The sequence below is a fragment of the Hippocampus bargibanti genome, linkage group LG09, assembly GCF_051943395.1.
Source record: "Hippocampus bargibanti isolate YZ-2025 linkage group LG09, ASM5194339v1, whole genome shotgun sequence".
NCBI classification, from domain to species: Eukaryota; Metazoa; Chordata; class Actinopteri; order Syngnathiformes; family Syngnathidae; genus Hippocampus; species Hippocampus bargibanti.
In genome coordinates this window covers 20,404,248-20,424,687 of record NC_142742.1, presented here as the reverse complement: position 1 = coordinate 20,424,687, position 20,440 = coordinate 20,404,248, and the positions used below count along the sequence as shown (strand labels likewise).

The 20,440-nt window shown below is 46.0% G+C and overlaps 3 protein-coding genes across 3 annotated transcripts; all 3 read right to left on the bottom strand.

Moving 5' to 3' along the window:
• Nucleotides 1-258: 258 nt before the first annotated feature.
• Nucleotides 259-7,493, bottom strand: LOC148893931 (creatine kinase, flagellar-like). The gene is made up of 25 exons (XM_089003885.1): nucleotides 7,300-7,493; nucleotides 7,057-7,211; nucleotides 6,121-6,253; nucleotides 5,866-6,037; nucleotides 5,632-5,755; nucleotides 5,365-5,560; nucleotides 4,952-5,290; nucleotides 4,727-4,881; nucleotides 4,518-4,650; nucleotides 4,232-4,403; nucleotides 4,031-4,154; nucleotides 3,739-3,928; nucleotides 3,325-3,666; nucleotides 3,100-3,254; nucleotides 2,905-3,037; nucleotides 2,641-2,812; nucleotides 2,440-2,563; nucleotides 2,161-2,350; nucleotides 1,744-2,085; nucleotides 1,511-1,665; nucleotides 1,299-1,431; nucleotides 1,058-1,229; nucleotides 866-989; nucleotides 611-800; nucleotides 259-533 (listed from the first exon to the last, which is right to left on the bottom strand). The coding sequence occupies exons 1-25, from the start codon at nucleotides 7,403-7,405 to the stop codon at nucleotides 355-357; spliced, it is 4,410 nt and encodes a 1,469-aa protein (XP_088860011.1). The 5' UTR covers nucleotides 7,406-7,493; the 3' UTR covers nucleotides 259-354.
• A 72-nt stretch (nucleotides 7,494-7,565) lies between these two features.
• On the bottom strand, nucleotides 7,566-11,099 carry LOC148893930 (creatine kinase, testis isozyme-like). The gene is made up of 8 exons (XM_089004945.1): nucleotides 10,975-11,099; nucleotides 10,136-10,323; nucleotides 9,913-10,067; nucleotides 9,712-9,844; nucleotides 8,324-8,495; nucleotides 8,130-8,253; nucleotides 7,835-8,024; nucleotides 7,566-7,747 (listed from the first exon to the last, which is right to left on the bottom strand). Exons 1-8 carry the CDS (start codon nucleotides 10,995-10,997, stop codon nucleotides 7,566-7,568), a joined length of 1,167 nt encoding a protein of 388 aa, XP_088861071.1. The 5' UTR covers nucleotides 10,998-11,099.
• A 1,905-nt stretch (nucleotides 11,100-13,004) lies between these two features.
• Nucleotides 13,005-19,197, bottom strand: LOC148893929 (uncharacterized). The gene is made up of 2 exons (XM_089003886.1): nucleotides 19,081-19,197; nucleotides 13,005-18,881 (listed from the first exon to the last, which is right to left on the bottom strand). Exon 2 carries the CDS (start codon nucleotides 15,627-15,629, stop codon nucleotides 14,658-14,660), a length of 972 nt encoding a protein of 323 aa, XP_088860012.1. The 5' UTR covers nucleotides 15,630-18,881; nucleotides 19,081-19,197; the 3' UTR covers nucleotides 13,005-14,657.
• Nucleotides 19,198-20,440: the final 1,243 nt, after the last annotated feature.

Sequence of the window (20,440 nt, the reverse complement as noted above, 5' to 3'; positions counted from 1 at the left end):
CTGCCAACTCAGCTGACTCACTGCCTTGCCTTGTTGAACTCCATTCTTTCTCAACAAATGTTTCATGGCACTATAGTGATATATACAGCCTTTCCAGTCAAGGTTTTACATCTCAAGAATGATCAGGGGAAAAGTATGCACATGGGCAATCTGAAAACCTTCATAGGCCGACAGAGCAATTCAAACCCTGCAACATGATTTGGAAACAAAAAGTGTGCTTTTACAAACGATGTCGAGAGTGAATAACTTTCATCATCAATTTATTTCAGTCAGCTGAATAGAACACAAAACAGCCACACAACGCTTTGCTGCAGAGAAAAGTAATTGAGGAGTGTAGGAGGGTTATCAGTGGTTCTACTTTTGGACAGGCATCAGGTCATCAATTCCCTCTTCCATCTCGAGCCTCTTCTCCATCTCCACCAATACCTTTACACCATCAACTACCACCTGCACGAGCTGCACCTCAGTGAAGCCGAGTCTGTCAGTGTTGGAGATGTCCAAGACTTCACTCTCTGCCTCGGTGTCCATCCCACCTGGTCGGACAAATGACATTTTGAGTATTATGTCCTTACTGCAATCTGCATCGTTTCAACTGAAGTAGGCGCTATACCAGTTGCGCGTTTCTCAAGCCTCAGCCTTTTAAGAATTTCCTCAAACTCTGGCAGTTTACTTAGGTTGGGCAGCTTCACATGCACACTAGCGCGCAGACCAGTCCCCAGATTGGATGGGCAAGTCAGGATGTAGCCCAGATGCTCTTTCCACATGAATTCAAGTTCTTTCTCCTTGAGTTTAGACTCAACCTAAAAAGGGAAGAGTGGATAAAATCAATCATCTGTATTCAGGGTGACTAATCGAGTGATCAAACCTCTTGAATTCCACTGCAGAAGCGAGTAAACGCTGCCTTCATGTTGCCACCTTTCTCAATGGAGATCACTTTTAGATGCTCCTCTTCATTCACCCACACCAAGAATGTATTGTCATCATTGTTCCTTTCAAAAGATGTGAATTTGAATTTAAATTTCCTGTAACGGGACAGAGTTGAGTGGCTGTCTCTCACCAGACGCCTCTGCCATCAGGCCAGTCACGAGCCATCCCGGTGCAAAGAAGTAGAGGACACTCTGGCTTCTCAAAAAGCAAGTGGTCCTTGATCATCTGCTGCTGCTCATCTTCCGAAAGGCTCTTCAAAGGTAAGTATCTACCATTCAGTTCTCCGGATAGTGACCCTAGAACTGCAGAACAAAAACAACTTTGATCCACACATATGCACAAGATTGATATTTCTGCAATATTTATATTACCTTCGATGACGAGCTGCTCGAGAAAACGCCTCTCTCCACGAGTGCAATATGGCGGCAAGCAGAAGGTCCGAATGTTGCGACCCGCTCGGATACGTGAAATCAGAACGTAATTAGGGTCAAGGTCATCACCCCCCTGGGAGGCAAAATGTGAATTGCTCACAGGTCAATTTGTTGTGCAATGTGTCTATGAGTGAGAAAGAACGCTGGTGTACCCCAAGGCTGTCGGGGTTGAAGTCACTCTTGTGCACATCTGTTGGCTTATAACCTCCGTGTTTATCCTCAATGACAAGGTCCAGCAGTTCTTTGAAGACCTCATAGGACTCCTCATCACCAGCCACACAGCCCATAGTCATTGAAAACGGGTTACCTGCACACGCAGACGAATGAGAACTTCCACCATGTCGGAACAAAATGTAACTCTCGTTCTCAGAATTAACAATGGTACCTGGATTATCCACGCCCGACTGGATGACACCATCAATGGTAAAGCCATAAGGGGTTTTCCGCTCACTTAGAGTTTTGTACAGGTCCAGTGTTAAGTACTTGGCCATGTAGTTGTTGTGCATTGTGAGATCCGGAAAGTCCTTCTCGGGTGAAAGCTTCTTCAACTTAAGTTTACTAGGCATCAGGTTATTGATGGAGGCACCTTTTTCCAACTTCTTCTCCATGTCCACCAGCAATTTAACACCATCCACTACAATCTGGACCAGCTGAACTTCAGAGAATCCCAGTCTGTCTGCATTTGAGATGTCAAAGATTCCATCCACAGCAGCTGTGTCCACACCACCTAGCAAGCAAGTTGCACCGCATAATGTGGAGAAGCAAACAACCAAAGAAAGTTTTCAACCAAAGCTTTATGTACCTGTTCCACGTTTTTGGAGCCTCAGCTTCTTGAGAACCTCGTCAAATTTCGGGTGCTTGCTCATGTTCGGAAGTTTGACATGTACACCAGCACGCAGACCAGTGCCCAGGTTGGATGGGCAAGTCAGAATATAGCCTAGATGTTCGTTCCACATGAATGCCTCACCTTTCTCCTTAATCACAGCCTCAAGCTAGAACGGACGAGATTGATCACGTCATTGAAGATATGCATCATTCCATCCAGGCTCCATTAATCATTGATGTTCATCTGTAGACAAACCTCTTTGAGTCCGTTGCAAAAGCGAGTGAATACATCTTTCATGTTGCCACCTTTCTCCATAGAAATTACTCGCAGATGGTCTTCCTCATTCACCCACACCAGGAAGGTTTTGTTGTCATTATGCCTTTTGAAGGAAACATTCAGTGCATCTTTCTGAATCCTCAAATTTGGGGAAATATGGAATTTGAGGATGATACTTACCAAATACCTCTGCCATCGGGCCAGTCACGGGCCATCCCTGAGGCAATCAGCAGAGGGGATACTGGCTTGTCAAAGAGGAAGTGGTCATTGATTAGCTCCTGCTGCTCTTGCTCAGTCATGTTCTTTAGGGCATAATATTTCCCTTGAAGGTCTCCGGTTAGTGTATCTAGAGCTGGAAAAAAAACAGCAAGGTTTTGTTAAGTCCTCTGCCACTAATAAATGGCAGCCATGTTTACAGTGTTTCGAAATAAGAGCCTTACTTACCTCCAATGAAAAGCTTCTCCAAAGCACGCCTTTCTCCACGGGTGCAGAGCGGCGGCAGGCAGAAGCCACGGATGCTGCGGCCTGTTCGGACTCGGCAACTCAGAACGTATTTTGAGTCAAGGTCATGGCCCCCCTGAAAAAGCAGAGATGAGGTTTCCTGCAATGCAGAGGGTCCTGGTAAAATGCTGGTTTTACCCTCAGGTGCTCAGGGTTGAGGTCAGTTTTGTGCATATCTCCCGGTTTGTATCCTCCATGCCTGTCCTGAATCACACGGTCCATCAAGTCTTTGAAGACGCAATAGGACTCCTCATCTCCAGCCACACAGCCCACAGTCATGATAAAGGGGTGACCTAGGCAAATGTTAAGAGTAAAATGGGAGACCAGTGTACATGGACAGAGGTTAAAATTGAGTTTCTGTACCTGGATTGTCCACTCCTGTCTGAATAACATCATCTATGGTGAAGCCATTGGGGGTGCAACGCTGCCTCAGCGTCTTGTACATTTCTAGGTTTAAAAACTTGGCAACATGGTTGTTGTGCTGACTGAAATCTGGAAACTCTTCCTCGGCACTAAGCACATTGAGTTGAAGGTCGGCTGGCATGAGGGCATCGATGGACTCTTCCTTCTCGAGCGTTTTCTCCATTTCCACAAGCAGCTTGATTCCATCGACCACCATCTGAACCAGCTGCACCTCAGAGAAACCAAGCCTGTCTGCATTGGAGATGTCAAAGACCCCGTCGACGGCATCTGTATCCACGCCACCTGATTAACGGAGGTATTCAACCTCAAAATATACTCAAAACATATGACTTTGAAGAAAAAGTTCCTATGTACCAGTTCCACGTTTTTGGAGCCTCAACCTTCGTAGAACTTCCTCAAACTCGGGATGCTTGCTCATGTGTGGCAACTTTACATGCACACCAGCACGGAGGCCAGTGCCCAGGTTGGATGGACATGTCAAGATGTAGCCAAGGTGTTCATTCCACATGAAGGCTTCACCTTTCTGCTTAATCGAGGACTCAATCTAAAACACATCAAATCATTACAAGTCAAAATATTGAAACTTGTGACTCCTGGATTGCTTAATAAAATAAAACTGGATTGCTTGAAAAATAAAATAAAAAACCTCTGTAAGTCCTTTGCAGAAGCGAGTGAAGACTTCCTTCATGTTACTGTCTTTCTGCATGGAGATCACTCGCAAATGATCTTCCTCATTCACCCACACCAAGAATGACTTATCTTCATTGTGCCTTGAAAGAAAGCACAAATGTGAGCATATTCTCACTCGAAATGCGGCGTCGAGGTTCAGCCGCTGCATTTTACTTACCACATGCCTCTGCCATCAGGCCAGTCACGTGCCATCCCTGATGCTAGGAGTAGAGGGGACACCGGCTTGTCAAACAGCAAATGATCATCAATCAGCTGCTGCTGCTCCTCCTCAGTCATGTTCTTCAAGGCGTAGTATTTTCCCTGTAGGTCTCCGCTTAGAGTGTCCAACGCTGAGTGTAAAAAAAAAAGATTAATGTTCAGTGATAGGATATGCCCATCTGTAACACTTGGGAACTCTCTTGCAAACAGCAGCATGGCTGGTATCGTTCAATTCAGCTCCTTACCTTCAACAGAAAGCTTCTCAATAGCACGTCTCTCCCCACGGCTACACAGTGGCGGCAAGCAGAAACCACGGATGCTACGACCTGTTCGGACCCGCGCGCTCAAAACATAATCTGGGTCCAAATCATCACCCCCCTGAAGCATAAAACAAGTCAATTGATTCTCTCAGGTACAAATGGTACATCGGTGTCAGTGTGAAAAATTGCTCGACCTTAAGATTGTCTGGATTGAGATCAGTCTTGTGATTGTCTTTGGCTTTGTAACCTCGATGTCTGTCTTCAATCACAAGGTCCAGCAATTCTCTGAAAACCTCATATGACTCCTCATCTCCAGCCACACAGCCAACCGTCATGATGAAAGGATGACCTGAAAAAAATCAACCCCAAAATCAAAATTAAATGCTTCCCAGTTCTCACATTGTGTTCAAATACTGTACCTGGATTATCCACGCCCGTCTGGATGACATCATCAATGGTGAACCCATTGGGGGTCGTACGATCTTTCAGCTTCCTATACATGTCCAAAGTTAGTATTTTGGCCATGTGGTTGTTGTGCTTACTAAGATCTGGAAACTCATCCTTAGCAGTCAGTCCCTTCAGTTTAATTTTGCTGGGCATGAGGTCATCAATGGCCTCATCCATTGCCAGCCTCTTTTCCATCTCTACCAGCACCCTAATTCCATCAACTACCATCTGGACTAGCTTCACCTCAGAGTAACCCAGTCTGTCAATGTTGGCAATGTCAAAAACTCCATCCACAGCAGTGTCCCCGCCACCTGATGATCAAATGAGAGAACTCTGTTTTGGAGTAAAGTTAAGCATCAGTTTGGCACAAAGATTTACTATTCACCTGTGCTCGTTGCACGTTTCTGCAGCCTCAGTCTCTGAAGAACCTCATCGAACTCTGGATGCTTGCTCAGGTTTGGCAATTTCACATGAACACTAGCACGCAGACCGGTTCCCAGGTTGGATGGACAAGTTGGGATGTAGCCAAGGTGCTCGTTCCACATGAACACATATCCTTTCTTCTTGAACAAGGACTCCATCTATCAACAGAATCAAGTAAGCGTGTCTAAAATGACCCACATGGGATTATTTTAATAGATGAACTATAAACCTCTGCCAGTCCATCACAGAAGCGAGTGAAAACTTCCTTCATGTTGCCTCCTTTCTGCATTGAGATCACCCTGAGATGGTCCTTTTCGTTTACCCACACCAGGAATGTCTTGTATTCATTATACCTTTGAATGAAAATATCACCAGTATTAGCTAGCACGCCTTTGAATTTTATTTTTTAATCACAAAAATTAATGACTTTCCAAATGTCCTATTGCAGGTTAGATTCTCTCACCAGATGCCTCTGCCATCAGGCCAGTCACGGGCCATCCCCGATGCCAGTAGCAGAGGGGACACTGGCTTTTCAAACAAGAAGTGGTCATAAACCATCTGCTGCTGTTCAGCTTCCATCATGTCCTTGAGAGCATAGTACTTCCCCTGTAGGTCTCCGGTCAGTGACTCAAGCACTTCAAGATCACCAGAGGATAATTTTCACATTTCATTCCAATAGCGAGTCAACAGTTGGGATCTTATGATGCGCTATTATTACCTTGAACGGAGATCTTCTCCACTGTACGTCTCTCTCCTCGGCTGCAATGTGGTGGAAGGCAGAAGCCACGTATGCTGCGCCCAGTACGGACACGGGAGCTCAGAACATAGTTGGGGTCGAGGTCCTCACCCCCCTTTGGAATCATGACAAAGTGTCAGTACTGGGGAACAATGCCAGTACAGTTTTTGTGACAGACCAATTCAGACAAATACTTGGTACTTACGGACAGGAAACCTTTTTATTTGCTTTTGACAGCTCTGACACCATAACTAAACATTTTAATTACAAATTTCTTTCATTTCAAGTAGGGTTATCCTACTGTAAAACAAATGCCATAAATGGTAGTAGCAGGGAACTACTATGAAAGAGACCTATTTTGAATAATTACGACAAATAATTTTCAAGTTATGATCCTGCATACATTAGCATTTGCAACATTGCTATATGCAAATTGGACTAATCAAAAGACATCACAATTACTTTTATTCAGTGGGTTCTGGTGGATTGTGCCAACTCTGCTCGCAAATTTCATGCCTTCCACGTGTCTAGTTTATCACAATTTAGCACTGACAACAGCTTCATCCTCTATGCCGCTATGGAGTTACCTTGAGGGGAAGAGCATTTCTAGTCAAAGTAGTTTTGTCTTCAGAAATCATAGCTTGCTATAGGTGTGGTATATTTGTGATTATTACTGTTTCGGGCTTCTTTCATTTATTGAAGTATTCTATTTACACTTGCAAATCACTGTGATAAGGGGGACAGCTGATTAGCTGGTGAGTGTCACACAAATTTGTGCCATGTCTGATGGAGTGAATTTGTGCACAGCTCATAAGTCAGTCTGTGCAACCCAGTTACAAATGGGCCGAGGCCCAGTACATATCCACAGACCAGTGGTTGGGGACACCTGCTGTACATCATCTAATCAATGCTCCTTACCTTTAGTTTTTCTGGGTTGAGGTCAGTCTTGTGCTTGTCGGTTGGTTTGTAACCCTCATGTCTGTCCTGAATCACAAGATCCATCATGTCTTTGTAGAGCTCGTATGACTCCTCATCTCCAGCCACACATCCCACAGTCATGATAAAAGGATCACCTGCACATGTCACCATTGACAATGTAAAGTTACACGCAGATTAACGATTGTAATCATTTGACGAACAAGACGATGGTACGGTGGCTACCAATATTGTCCACCCCTGTCTGGATGACACTGTCTATGGTGAAGTCATTGGATGTAGTTCGCTCCCTCAGTTTTTGGTACATTTCCAGGGTTAGGTGCTTGGCCATGTAGTTGTTGTGCTGACTGAAATCTGGGAACTCCTCCTCAGCAGACAGTCTCTTTCGCTCAGGCTGAGGCTTTTCCTCTGGTTCTTTTTTGACACTAAACAGAAGGAGTTGTGAGACAGAGGCCAACAATGGACTTGAAAGGTAATTTCATAATTTCGTATTACATGGGGACAGTTGGCATGAGGCTGTCGATGGGCTCTTGTATCTCCAGTCTCTTCTCCATTTCTACCAGCACTTTGACCCCATCAATCACCATCTGCACCAGCTCCACTTCAGAGAAGCCCAGTCTGTCAGAATTAGAGATGTCAAAGACTCCATCCACAGCATCAGTGTCCACACCACCTGTTTTGACAAATGAAAATTTCCTGTTATTTCACTGCATTATTAATCAAGCTTTTCCCCTACTTTAATGAAATGCTTTTAATATACCAGTTCCACGTTTCTGTAGCCTCAGCCGCTTAAGAACTTCCCCAAACTCAGGGTGTTGGCTCATGTTTGGAAGCTTTACATGCACGCCAGCACGTAGGCCAGTGCCCAGATTGGATGGGCAGGTCAAAATGTAGCCAAGGTGTTCATTCCACATGAATTCCTCTCCTTTTTCTTTGAACAAGGACTCAATCTTCAAAAAAACAAGCCAATTAAGTAACAAGAATATCCAGTGGTGGTTTTCATTTTTTATTAACCACTAAATCCATTTAAAAAAGATAAACTGGTCCCAACCAACCTCTTTGAGTCCGGTGCAGAAGCGAGTGAATACTTCCCTCATGTTTCCACCTTTCTGCATGGAAATAACCCGTAGGTGGTCCTCTTCGTTCACCCAAACCAGGAATGTCTTGTCATCATTGTGCCTTCGAGGGACCAGACAGCATAACCATTTGACAGTTCAACACAGCTCTTGAAATATATTACCCAACTCACCAGATTCCTCTGCCGTCAGGCCAGTCACGGGCCATCCCGGAGGCCAGCAGCAGAGGGGAGACAGGCTTGTCAAACAGCATGTGGTCATCAATCAGCTGCTGCTGCTCCTCATCAGTCATTGTCTTTAAGGCATAATATTTCCCTTGCAGTTCTCCACTTAGGGAATCCAGGGCTGACAAAAAAAGGTAACACTCAGCCTGTTATGATTCCACCACCTGTATCTGCTCTGTACACTTGCCTTGCTGAAGTACTGAAGTGATGTCCATTTGATTAACAGTTGGAATTGTATTTACAGCTACCGTATTATACATGTTACGATAGCACCCTGGACCCATTTTTCATGGGAGGAAAATGTTGGAAAGGGTGATATTATGTATTACATAAACTGATAAAAATAACAGTGCTTGAATTTTACCTATCTATTTGTATTAGTTGAAGGACAACCAACACATTTTTTTCGTTTCCTGATATTAGAAAAACGTTTTATAGCATCTAAAATACCCAAAACACACAGGCTGATATTTTTAGTCAAATGCAAAACATCAATAAAAATTACTTAGTGTCCCAAAACTGTCACAAAATGTGGTCAGAAATTGCGAGATTCGGAAAGTCCCGCTCCCTTGTTCATGACGTCACGCCAGGATACAGTCACAAACTGCCTTGCTCCAGAATCAAAACAATGGCTTCGGAGAGTTCAGATTCGGAGAAGATGCGTTTTTGTTTCTCATCCATTGTTATGAATATGATTCAAATAGTTCTGAAGAGGAAAGCATAAATGTTTGCAATCAATTAAAGAAGTCCTTCCGTATCAACTCGAGCCGGCTGGACTCCAATGTAGCATCCCAGAAAATGCGCAAGATGGCGCACAAGCTCCATTGGAAATGAGCTGATTTGTCAGCTGGGAATTTGTGTCAATTTAACACCTTCTTTATGCATTTTACCGCAATTATTAGTCTTGGTGCGACATACAACAATTCACCATCGCGTTATTTATGTCGTTTTCCTTAAAATTTCACGATCAACATGGTGTTTTCAGTGCCCAAAATGTACTGGGTGTCGCTTTGTCAGTCAAGGGCGTTCCGAATGTGACGTCACATCAGGCATCGTCATCAACTCCCAAACACGACTTTCTGAATATTCAGCGCAAGTCTTAAAACGTAAAATATAGCTAAATGCGGTGGGATCTTTGTAAAATGCGCCCAGTAGAAGTCATTTGAAGTGATTTTACAAATTATGGACGCAACTTGTCAGGAGGTGTCTGTTGTCCTTTAAGTCATGACAATAAAATAAATTGACAAGGTTATTTAAGAGATAAACATGTACTCAGACCAAAGTAATGAACAGGCCAAATGTTCAAGAATCGAAGGACTGTGACATCTGTTCATTACCTTCAACTGAGATCCTCTCGACAGCACGCCTCTCTCCCCGACTGCAATGTGACGGAAGGCAATAACCGCGAATGCTTCGTCCTGTTCGCACTCGCGAGCTCAAGACATAGTTGGGGTCAAGGTCATCACCCCCCTAAGTCAGAAAAATATACCAATGTAAAAAAATACATTCAGTTGAGGACCAGGTAATATTCATTGTACCTTCAGGTTTTCGGGGTCAAGGTCAGTCTTGTGAATGTCTGATGGTCTGTAACCTCCATGTCTTTCCTGAATTACAAGGTCCAACAAGTCTTTGAAGACTTCATACGACTCCTCATCTCCAGCCACGCAGCCCACAGTCATGATAAAGGGGTGACCTGCATTAATCAGAGTCAATGACAATGGAAACGTTTCACACGGCTCACTGTAATTTATCAAATTGTACCTGGATTATCCACTCCTGTCTGAATAACATCATCGATGGTGAAGCCACTGCTGGTACACTTCTCCCTCATTTTTTTGTACATGTCCATCGTTAAAAACTTGGACATGTGGTTATTGTGCTGACTCAGATTTGGGAAGTCGTCCTGCACTGAAAGCTCCCCCAGCTGGAGGTTGGCCATTTCATCAGAGCTAGACAAATACAAAACAAGAGCAGGATCTGAGTTTATAAAATTGGATTAAGCTCAATTTAACTGCTCGCATGCATTGAAAGACAATTCGTCACATTCATCCCATGTACTGTTATTTTCTATTTAATGTCTTTTCTTTCGCCACAGCGAATCAGTATCCTCCATCTAACCCGGTGTGCATCCTGTTCTCTCACACCAGCTACCTTCATGTCCTCTTTGACAACATATTTTCTATTTAATGTGACACGTTGTTTTGTGTTTGATGAGTTTCGGGTTGTAATTTGCAACAACATTGCAGTAATTCACACTATTTTGACTGTCTGACAGTCTTAAGGGTGGGAAGACATAAAAGCTGAAAGCAGTAATGCATAATCCTGTTATTTCTCCCCTATTGGGTGAGACGTTTTATATTTGTCGTTCTGGTCTGGAGCAACTGCACTGATTCGGTAATTAATCTCTGGTAGGAATTGTTGTAACAGCAATCTATTTAAAACCTGGGTGACGTGAAATGTTTTATAGTCAAGGAAAAAAAGATGAAAACGAAGATACCACAGAGTAGGGTTGAAGAGGTTAATATAAACTCAATGTCCCGATCAAACAATCTCACTTTACAAGTGAATAATTAGTGGACATTTCCTTGCGTCTGACTTACACATTTTCAACAGTGTCTGACATGTTTCCGTCTTCACTCCCCACAGATCCAGCTAGGTGTAATAAACCAGTTGCTGCTCAGTTTTCGGAGATATAAAAAAAAAGTCTGGACAGAAAGGAGTTATCCTGCTGAATGTTTAAAAACACAATAGAATGCGTGTGTTCCAACCTATATAACCCCAACGTCAACTTTACGAACTCTTCATAAACGTGTCAGCTCGGCACGCGAGCGAGCGTTTAAGGACGTCGTGTAGTCGGCGTTGGCTTTATACAAAAAAAAAAAAACTTTGTCCATAAAGGCGTCATTTTCGTATTTGTGACGATGGCTTTAAATCTTATGAAAAAAATTGACGCAGGACACAATTTACGTTGGTTCTGAACTCATTCACTGCCGTAATCTATTTAAGACTTGGGTGAGATGTGAAATATTTTCTAGTCAAGGTAAAAACGGTCAATCACTGTAACGTGCTTCAATTTATAATCATTTTTTTTCTGAGTCGAAACTCCCTACATGGAAAGTTTTGATTCGTAAATGCCCACCAAGTGCGCAAATTTACGGTGGAGGCAACGTTTTTTTAGAAAAACACTGATGCTAATATTGCAATAAATATTTCGATGATGTGTCGCTGATAGTGATGTGTCGTTCGCGAAAGAACTGGCTGTTAGATGCGGGTCTTTGAAGTGAACATTGAGAGGGAGCCGCTTGAGGAGTTGACTTCCGCCCGCCTAAAACCACACGTGATTGGTCAAAATCCGTGGTTAAAAAAACGGAACACACGCACAAAAAAAGGTACAGTGATACCCCGGCTTACGAATGCTTCAGCTAACGAACAATTGCACTTTGGGAACATTAAATTTGCAAGAATATAATCTTGGCATACAAACGACAGTAGTTGTCAGGAAACACACGGAGCGCCACGGTGTCTGGCGGACTAGTTTTGGGAGGAAGAACAAACCACACGGCCGAACAGCGCCACTGTCGCTGCCGGACTACCCCTTCTCTGAGTGCAGACGCGGCATACTTGGTTTGTAATCAAGGATACATGTGCTATTATGGATCAGAAAAATACGCCACCACAAGCGAGTGTTCAGCCGGAGAGTACACAAAATAAAATTATGGTTGAGCAGAAGGAGATCAACGAGAAACATTCGCTCCCCATCTCCATGGGCTCTGCTGCTGCGTGCCTTCCCCGCGGGGTGGTCCGGTAGCCACCCCCTCGGCCTCCCGCCGGCGGATCGGGGCTCCTCCGGGCTCCACGCTCCCGGGTCCTCTGCCGCAGGCGGTTGTCGAGCTGCATTGTGAGCTTGAGGCCATTCAGGCTGGGGCATTCGTCGCGGGTGGCTAACTCATCCTTGAGTGTCGAGTTTAGCCCGCGCCGAAACATTCTCCGAAGGGCTCGGTCGCCGTACCCGCTGGAGGCGGCCAGGATACGGAAGGCAACGGAGAGCTCCGCCACCGATCGGGTGCCCTGGCGGCAGTCCCATAATTGCCCTTCTGCCTCCCTCCCACTCACTGGGTGGCAAAATACCTGGCACAGCTCGGTGACAAACACCGGGAAGGGTTATTGCATTTCGGGCTTAGACTGCCAGATTGACAACGCCCGAGACGCCGCCTCGCCGGACAGCAAGCTGGTGATGTAGGCCACCTTCGCCGCTTCAGTTGTGTAAATGGAGGGTTGTTAGTCAAAAATAATAGAGCACTGCATCAAAAACTGGGAGCAGCGTCCGGGCTCTCCTCCGTAACGCGACAGGTGCGGGAGATTGGGCTCCCGGCTCATCGCCAGGCAAGGCGGAGCCGCTGGGGCAGAAGCACTGCTGATCTCAATCTGCTCCACCCGGTGAGCCAACATGACGGCCTGACCCAATTGACTCAACCGCTCCGCCTGTTGCGCCAAGGCAGACAAGATCCTGTCTCTGTCGACGCTACCCATATTGGCCGAATTATTCTGTCACGCTCCGAGCGAGGATGATGGACCGTAGGGGAATGTGGGATCCGAATGCAGACGACAGAGACGGACGATCTTGCAGGATGTTTTATTCTCGAACAAAAGGTGCTGGTCCGATAAACACGCGGATCAGGAATATAACAAATGAAAGAAATCTAAAAACACAGCGAGTAGGGAGGTAGGGGGTGATCCGACCCACCTACTGCGCTAAAAAAAGCAAATGGCACACGGGGGTGCAAAAAGTTCGCAATCCCGGAAGATAATTTACGGGAGCGGGCAAACACCTCGGACCGGCAAACTCACGCACCGTAGAAATAGTCCAGGATACGAGGTCAGTCAATAATCAAGCACTAGCGAGGTGAACGCGACCCTTATAAATGCCCCGTGTCTGTGATTAGAGAATTGACAGCAGGTGGATGGCGGCAGGGAGAGGCAGCCCCGCCCCCCGCTGTCAACTCGCACGTGACAGAACCATCGCACAGGAAAGAGGCAATCAGTGACGTGTTGCCACACGGACGAATATTAAATTACCCCCCCAGTCTTTTCAGCACGGACACAGGACAATGACATAATAATGCCTGAAAATGATTAATAAATGTTTGTAAAATTTTACAATGAAAAAGGAGCATTGGGGGCCACGGCACAGTGGTTGAAAATCACTGGTCTAAGCAGCATTCTCAGGCAATAGAATTCGTTGAAAAACTTCTGTTAATTTGGATTAAAGAAAAGCGAGGGTATTTTTGGTGAGAAAGCACGGCAACTTCACTCGGATATCATCAAGAGGCAACCTGGAAGTTCGTCATCCATTGATGATTTCAAGGCTAGCCACGGATGGTTCGAGAACTTTAAGCGTCACACAGGGAGACATAGTGTAGGTACGCTAGAGTGACCTATATTCCACCGTGATTGTTTCTGCCCAGTGAACCGAGCGCACTCTGTACTCGCAGTTGTATATCATTGCATTTTTGTGAAGTACGTAATAGTTTTTCGTGGGATTTTTCCAAGCTATGCAGTTAATGATGACATATTACACGTTTCCCTCCATGTGTGACGGGTGTCACAACAGTGACTGTATTGAACTCCATGAACTCCGTTACACATGTTGGTTCTTGAAATTTCCGAATACGACAACAAGAAACAGGGAAAAAATTGATTGAAGTTACCCTCTTTTTGCTAACACTACATTTTATAAATTGCTCGCGTCCGTGTCCGGCAAAAAAGGCAGGGATGAATCAGGAGTGGTGAGGACGGGAGCGTTCATGAGGGCTCTTTTTAGGCTGGAGAATGCCTCCTGACAATCCGGCAGCCACACGAAGGGTTCATTATCTTTCAGGAGGCGGAACAAGGGTGCTCCAATAGAAGAAAATCCTTTCACAAACCGCCTGTAGTATGAGGCTAGTCCCAAAAAAACTTTTTAACTGCTTCTGGTCCCTTGGTACTGGCCAGTCTTTGATTGTGCTGACTTTCATCTCCAGCGTGCTGATGCCCTTACTGTCCACTAGATGGCCCAAGAATTCCACTTTTTGCTGCATGAAGGCGCACTTATCTGGGTGCAGCTTCAGCCCAGCTGCCGCAATCTTCCCCAGCACCAGTCTCAGAGATTCCAGTGCCACTTGAAAAGAATGACCATGGACGAGGACATCATCCAAATACACCAGGCACTTTTGCCTCGGAATGTTTGTGAGTATTGTGTCCATCAAACGCTCAAATGTCCCTGGTGCATTGCATAGGCCAAAACTCATGACCTTAAACTGCCAGTGTCCTCGTGTGGTGCAGAATGCCGTCTTGGGCTTGGACTCTGTGGTGAGAGGGACTTGCCAGTAGCCACTCCGCAGGGCAAGTGACGAGAACCACGCAGAACCGAGACCAGATTCAAGGTCTCGTCTACGTGTGGTAGTGGGTAGCAGTCTTTCTTTGTCACCTTATTGAGCGGTCTGTAGTCCACACAAAACCGTGATTTGGTGCTCTTTTTCTTAGGGACCATGACCACGCCAGACGCCCACGGACTGTCGGAGGGCTCGATAATCCCTGCCTCGAGCATGGCACGGATCTCTTGATCTGCGGCTTCCTGCTGGTCTAGAGGCAGGCGTCGAGGGCGAACCTTCACTGGTCGCGCGTCACCCGTGTCGATGTGGTGCTCGACCAAGTGAGTGAGGCCCACCTCATTCTCACTGAGAGCAAAAATGTCATTAAATTCCCACAGTACCTGCCATAACTGCCCCTGCTGCTCGACACTTAAGCCATCACAGTTCTTCTCCCAAATGGACCGGATAGCCCCAGTCCGGCTCTCTACTGATTGACCCTGGGTCAAATTGACTGGCATGGCTGGGTTGGATCCAGTTGGCGCCCCCGGTGGGCAGACCATCACAGGGCGAGCGAACTCTACCCAATCTACCGTCGAAAGCTGAGGAGTCAGCACTGCTGCTGTCTTGGTCAGGCCGGTTTGGGTCATCGGTGCATCCGTGCTCTCTGCTGACGGTTCCGCCGTGTTAATGGCCACCTCTGGTGCACTCTGTCGAGACGCCCTGATCAGCTCCACATGCTGACCGCTCGGCAGGATGAGTACTCCAGCTCCCAAGTCCACCACACATTTTGCGGCTTTTAAAAAGTCCCGTCCCAAGATACAGGGGTCACTCACGTCAGCTACCCAAGCTGAGTGGGTTGTCGACAAACCCCCCAGAGTGAAAACAAAGTTCCCTTCACCTTGCATCTTGGCCGTTTCACCGGTCACGGTCCTCAGTTTAGTGAGGGTCGATTTTAAGACGGTTCCCGCTGGAACAACGTCAGGCCTCACAATTGTGGCTGACGACCCAGTGTCCACCAAGGCTGTACAGGAAATGTCCCCAATTGCACGCGAACATGACTGGGGTCCCCCACGCCTGTCCACCCCACCATGATCGCTTTCTCTCCACGTGCAGATTGTAATTTCCGTCTACTCACTGGAGGGGTCCGCGTTAACCGGGCTACGCAGACCCTTTCCCGTTTCCCTGGTGGTTCAACATCTTTGGGCAGTGTCGTAGCAGATGACCTGGCTGGCCACACCCCCAGCAGACAGCAGGGCGAGCACGTCGACCACTTCCTTCCTCCCGTTGTGCTCGGCGGGTATTTCTCGCACACACCAGCTCATCCACCCACGCTGGCCGGCGCTCCTCACCTTCTGACAGCGAGGTCGCCAAAACGGGGCAAGCCGCCGTCGGTAGTCCTCCTCTGGCTGCGATCTCCCTCTCCGTAGCAAGAGCGAGTGCTTCTCCGAGCGCCGCTGGGTGGGCAAGCTTGACGTGCAGGCGCAGTTCATCCGGGGCCAAGCCAACCCCAGGGCGCCGCCATCAATGCTTTCGTCAACCCTCGTGGCCGCCACATCCCGGCGTGGCGCCGTAATGGCGGGCTCGCGCTCATTTCGGCACGGATTGTCAACATAATTATCATAAACATGACCTCGCTGTGTGCCACTTGAGATTGGCATGTCTATCACGCATGGCGCTGCTTCTTTCTTTACCTTTATAGTAGCCGGGTCGCCCTGCTGAATGGCCTCCTCCTTTACCGTAGCAAAGTTGCCGAACATTTTTTTTTTTTTTAGCAGTTGGGCAGTACGACGGAAAATCCGGAGCTTCTGACACCAATGTAATGCCCCTCAGCGTGACAAATGATGCGCAGAGTCGCTGGTATAGCGAGTCGGTCTTTTATTAACAAATTTAGCAGTTTTAACACACAAACAGGAGCTGTTGTTACGCCACAACTCACGCGCAGACAATCCCTCAGTCATACTGTCCAACCCCCGTTCTCGGGTCCTCCCTTCTCTCCGTGTGTGTCGTCACGTGACTCCAACAAGCCCAGCCCCCAAACATGTGTGACGGGTGTCACAACAGTGACTGTCTTCATCTCCACGATGCTGCCGTATTAATGAAGACGAGACGCGTGGACGTGTCTTTTTATTTCTTTTATTTCTGCAACACAGTATGGCAGAAGGGATGGGTGAAGTCGCATGGGTTTCGTCTTGTGATTAACCTGAATCTCCTCGAGATTGTTCTCAAATGCAAAACATTGTAGATAACAAAACAGAATTAACAACGTGTGATCGTATAGTGGTTATTTACAGAAAAAGAGAATACAACACAAGTTCACTGTTATTTACAAGATGTCCCTGAACGCATCATGGGCGGAGACTCGGCAGAACACGCTGTGCGCTTGTAATGGCTGGCGCACAGTTCAACCCGCCACGGACACTCACGGGCAAATGAAACACGACACAAGAAACTAAATATTGTTCAATAAAAACGAAATGAAACAATTATTACCTGCAACACAGTATGGCAGAAGGGATGGGTGTAGTCGCATGGGTTTCGTCTTGTGATTAACTGCGCAATAGAAAAGCACATGTGCTCCAAAGTTCCACTCGACAAAACGTGAAGTAAATAATGACACAAAAAGTAATCTGGACTCAAAATGAATAAGGGAACTAATTAGATAACACTAGACAGTACAAAAGGGGAAACAAAATAAGATATTGTCATGAAAATGCGCGTTAATCAAGACCAACAGAAAATTGCGACTCACCCTGAATCTCTTCGAGATTGTTCTGGAAACTATGGGCGGGACATAGTGCCACACTGTGCGCCGTTGCGTCACTTCCTTCATAATTTAATAATCTAAGTGCACAACTCCGTTACATACACCCCCCTTAAATTATGCAGAAGTGAGGCAACATACACACGGAAGACAACAGAAAGACCAACAGGCAAAATAGACAAGGTTATCGGGCAAGGATGTACAAGAATGCTGTCGAATTATGTCAGTCATCTGACCAACTACGTCAGGTGACTGGAGTAAGGGATCTGTCGCCGGTGTGTCAGGGTCTGTGCGCTCGTCGGAGATGCACTGCACTGGGTCTGGGAAGGAACTCTGTCCCCACTAACATAAGTGGCCTCAGCTCGCACCTGCCCATTCCCCTCTGTACAAACTACATCACCCTGCATAGCACTACATAACTGTGACAGACTGGAGAAAGGTATCTGTTGCTGGTGTATCAGTGGTCTGTGCGCTCGTCGTAGATGCACTGCACTGGGTCTGGGAAGGAACTCTGTCCCCACTAACATAAGTGGCCTCAGCTTGAACCTGCCCATTCCCCTCTGTACAAACTACACCACTCTGGATTGCACTACACAACTGTACCACGGTTGGGAAGCCTCTACCTCTACCAACACACTCATTCAAAGGTGTGCTACTTGTTACTTGTAAGGAGCTCATTCTTAGACTTAACACACAAAAACACGTACATGAAAAAAAAACACTAATTGCAAAACAGCAGGTAGACAATTAACACACTACATGTATTTCCAAAACGGGGGTCGACACACCGTCCACCGAGTGATGGGACTGCCCAGCGTCTTCATTGTGCAGCATCGCGGTCCCGGTCCGAAGTGGAGAGTCACTTGTGATCCGGGTCACGGCACCAATGTGACGGGTGTCACAACAGTGACTGTCTTCATCTCCACGATGCTGCCGCATTAATGAAGACGAGACGCGTGGATGTGTCTTTTTATTTCTTTTATTTCTGCAACACAGTATGGCAGAAGGGATGGGTGAAGTCGCATGGGTTTCGTCTTGTGATTAACCTGAATCTCCTCGAGATTGTTCTCAAATGCAAAACATTGTAGATAACAAAACAGAATTAACAACGCGTGATCGTATAGTGGTTATTTACAGAAAAAGAGAATACAACACAAGTTCACTGTTATTTACAAGATGTCCCTGAACGCATCATGGGCGGAGACTCGGCAGAACACGCGGTGCGCTTGTAATGGCTGGCGCACAGTTCAACCCGCCACTGACACTCACGGGCAAATGAAACACGACACAAGAAACTAAATATTGTTCAATAAAAACGAAATGAAACAATTATTACCTGCAACACAGTATGGCAGAAGGGATGGGTGAAGTCGCATGTGTTTCGTCTTGTGATTAACTGCGCAATAGAAAAGCACATGTGCTCCAAAGTTCCACTTGACAAAACGTGAAGTAAATAATGACACAAAAAGTAATCTGGACTCGAAATGAATAAGGGAACTAATTAGATAACACTAGACAGTACAAAAGGGGAAACAAAATAAGATATTGTCATGAAAATGCGCGTTAATCAAGACCAACAGAAAATTGCGACTCACCCTGAATCTCCTCGAGATTGTTCTGGAAACTATGGGCGGGACATAGTGCCACACTGTGCGCAGTTGCGTCACTTCATTCATAATTTAATAATCTAAGTGCACAACTCCGTTACACATGCATAACAGCATGCACAGCAAAAGCACTGAACGTTACACTATATTTTTTTCGCCATAACTGCCAAATTTCAAGCAAAAGGAAGAGTTAGCATATGTATTTCTAGACCTCGCAATTTTCTTTCCTAGTACAGTGAGACCTTGGCTTACGAACTTAATTGGTTCCCAGACAGTGTGAAAGGCGAAAAGTGTGTATCCCAATTTTTTTTTCCCATAGGAAACAATTAAAACGAGAATAATCCGTTCCCAGGTCTCCATAAAATATAATTTTCAACTAAATAAGCCTTACAACTGCACACAACATACCTTATTCGATGTATAATAAATGTGCTATTGTATTGTAATAAAAGAAATACACTGCACTGTATAATAAAGTCACTTTATTCACATTTGTGATGGTTGTTGATGGCTCTTAATTGACACCTGTTGCTTTCAGACTTGTAAGGTCTTACGAAACTGAGGCATCACATTATTCATCATGTCGATGATTCTCATAGCCACAGTCTTTTCTGGATGGAACTGTTCAATAAAAGCCTGCACATCATTCCACTTAGCAAATAGAATCCTGTGTGCTGAGGACCTCATTATGGTCAGCAACAAGCTCCTCGATATCATCTGCATCCACTTTGCGTCCCATGTTCTGTCCAATGGAAACAGAACAAAACAACAGAGTCATGAGGATCAAATCCTTCAAAGTCCCTCTCAAGGATGCATGCGGGCCACACATTCTTCCATGCTGCTTTCAAGGATCGAAGGGTAACATCATGCCAGGCCTTTTCTATCAGCTGAACACAATGATACACATTGAAATGGACTTAGCATATCCGCTAAGCGGCTAAATCAGACAAACGCATACCTCGTTCGTGTTTCTCAATGATCTCCTTCTTCTCCTCCACTGTAATTTTCTTTTGTGTCTTCTTCGGCTGAACACGAGCCTATGGTGTCTTTTTCGGTCCCAAAAAAGCAAACGTATCTGTAAAAAAAGTCCTTTGAGGCGATCGACGTGTGTGTGTGTGTGTGTCTCATTCTCTCTCTCCCTCTCTCTCTCTCTCTCTCTCTCTCTCTCTCTCTCTCTCTCTCTCTCTCTCTCTCTCTCTCTCTCTCTCTCTCTCTCTCTCTCTCTCTCTCTCTCTCTCTCTCGCTTGCTCGCGACGTGTGCATTCAGAGAAAGGGGGTGTGGAAAGGCAGGCCGGCTGGGGCGCTTTTCGTTCATGTGCTTTGGTGTTCTTCCGCAGAAGATTACTCC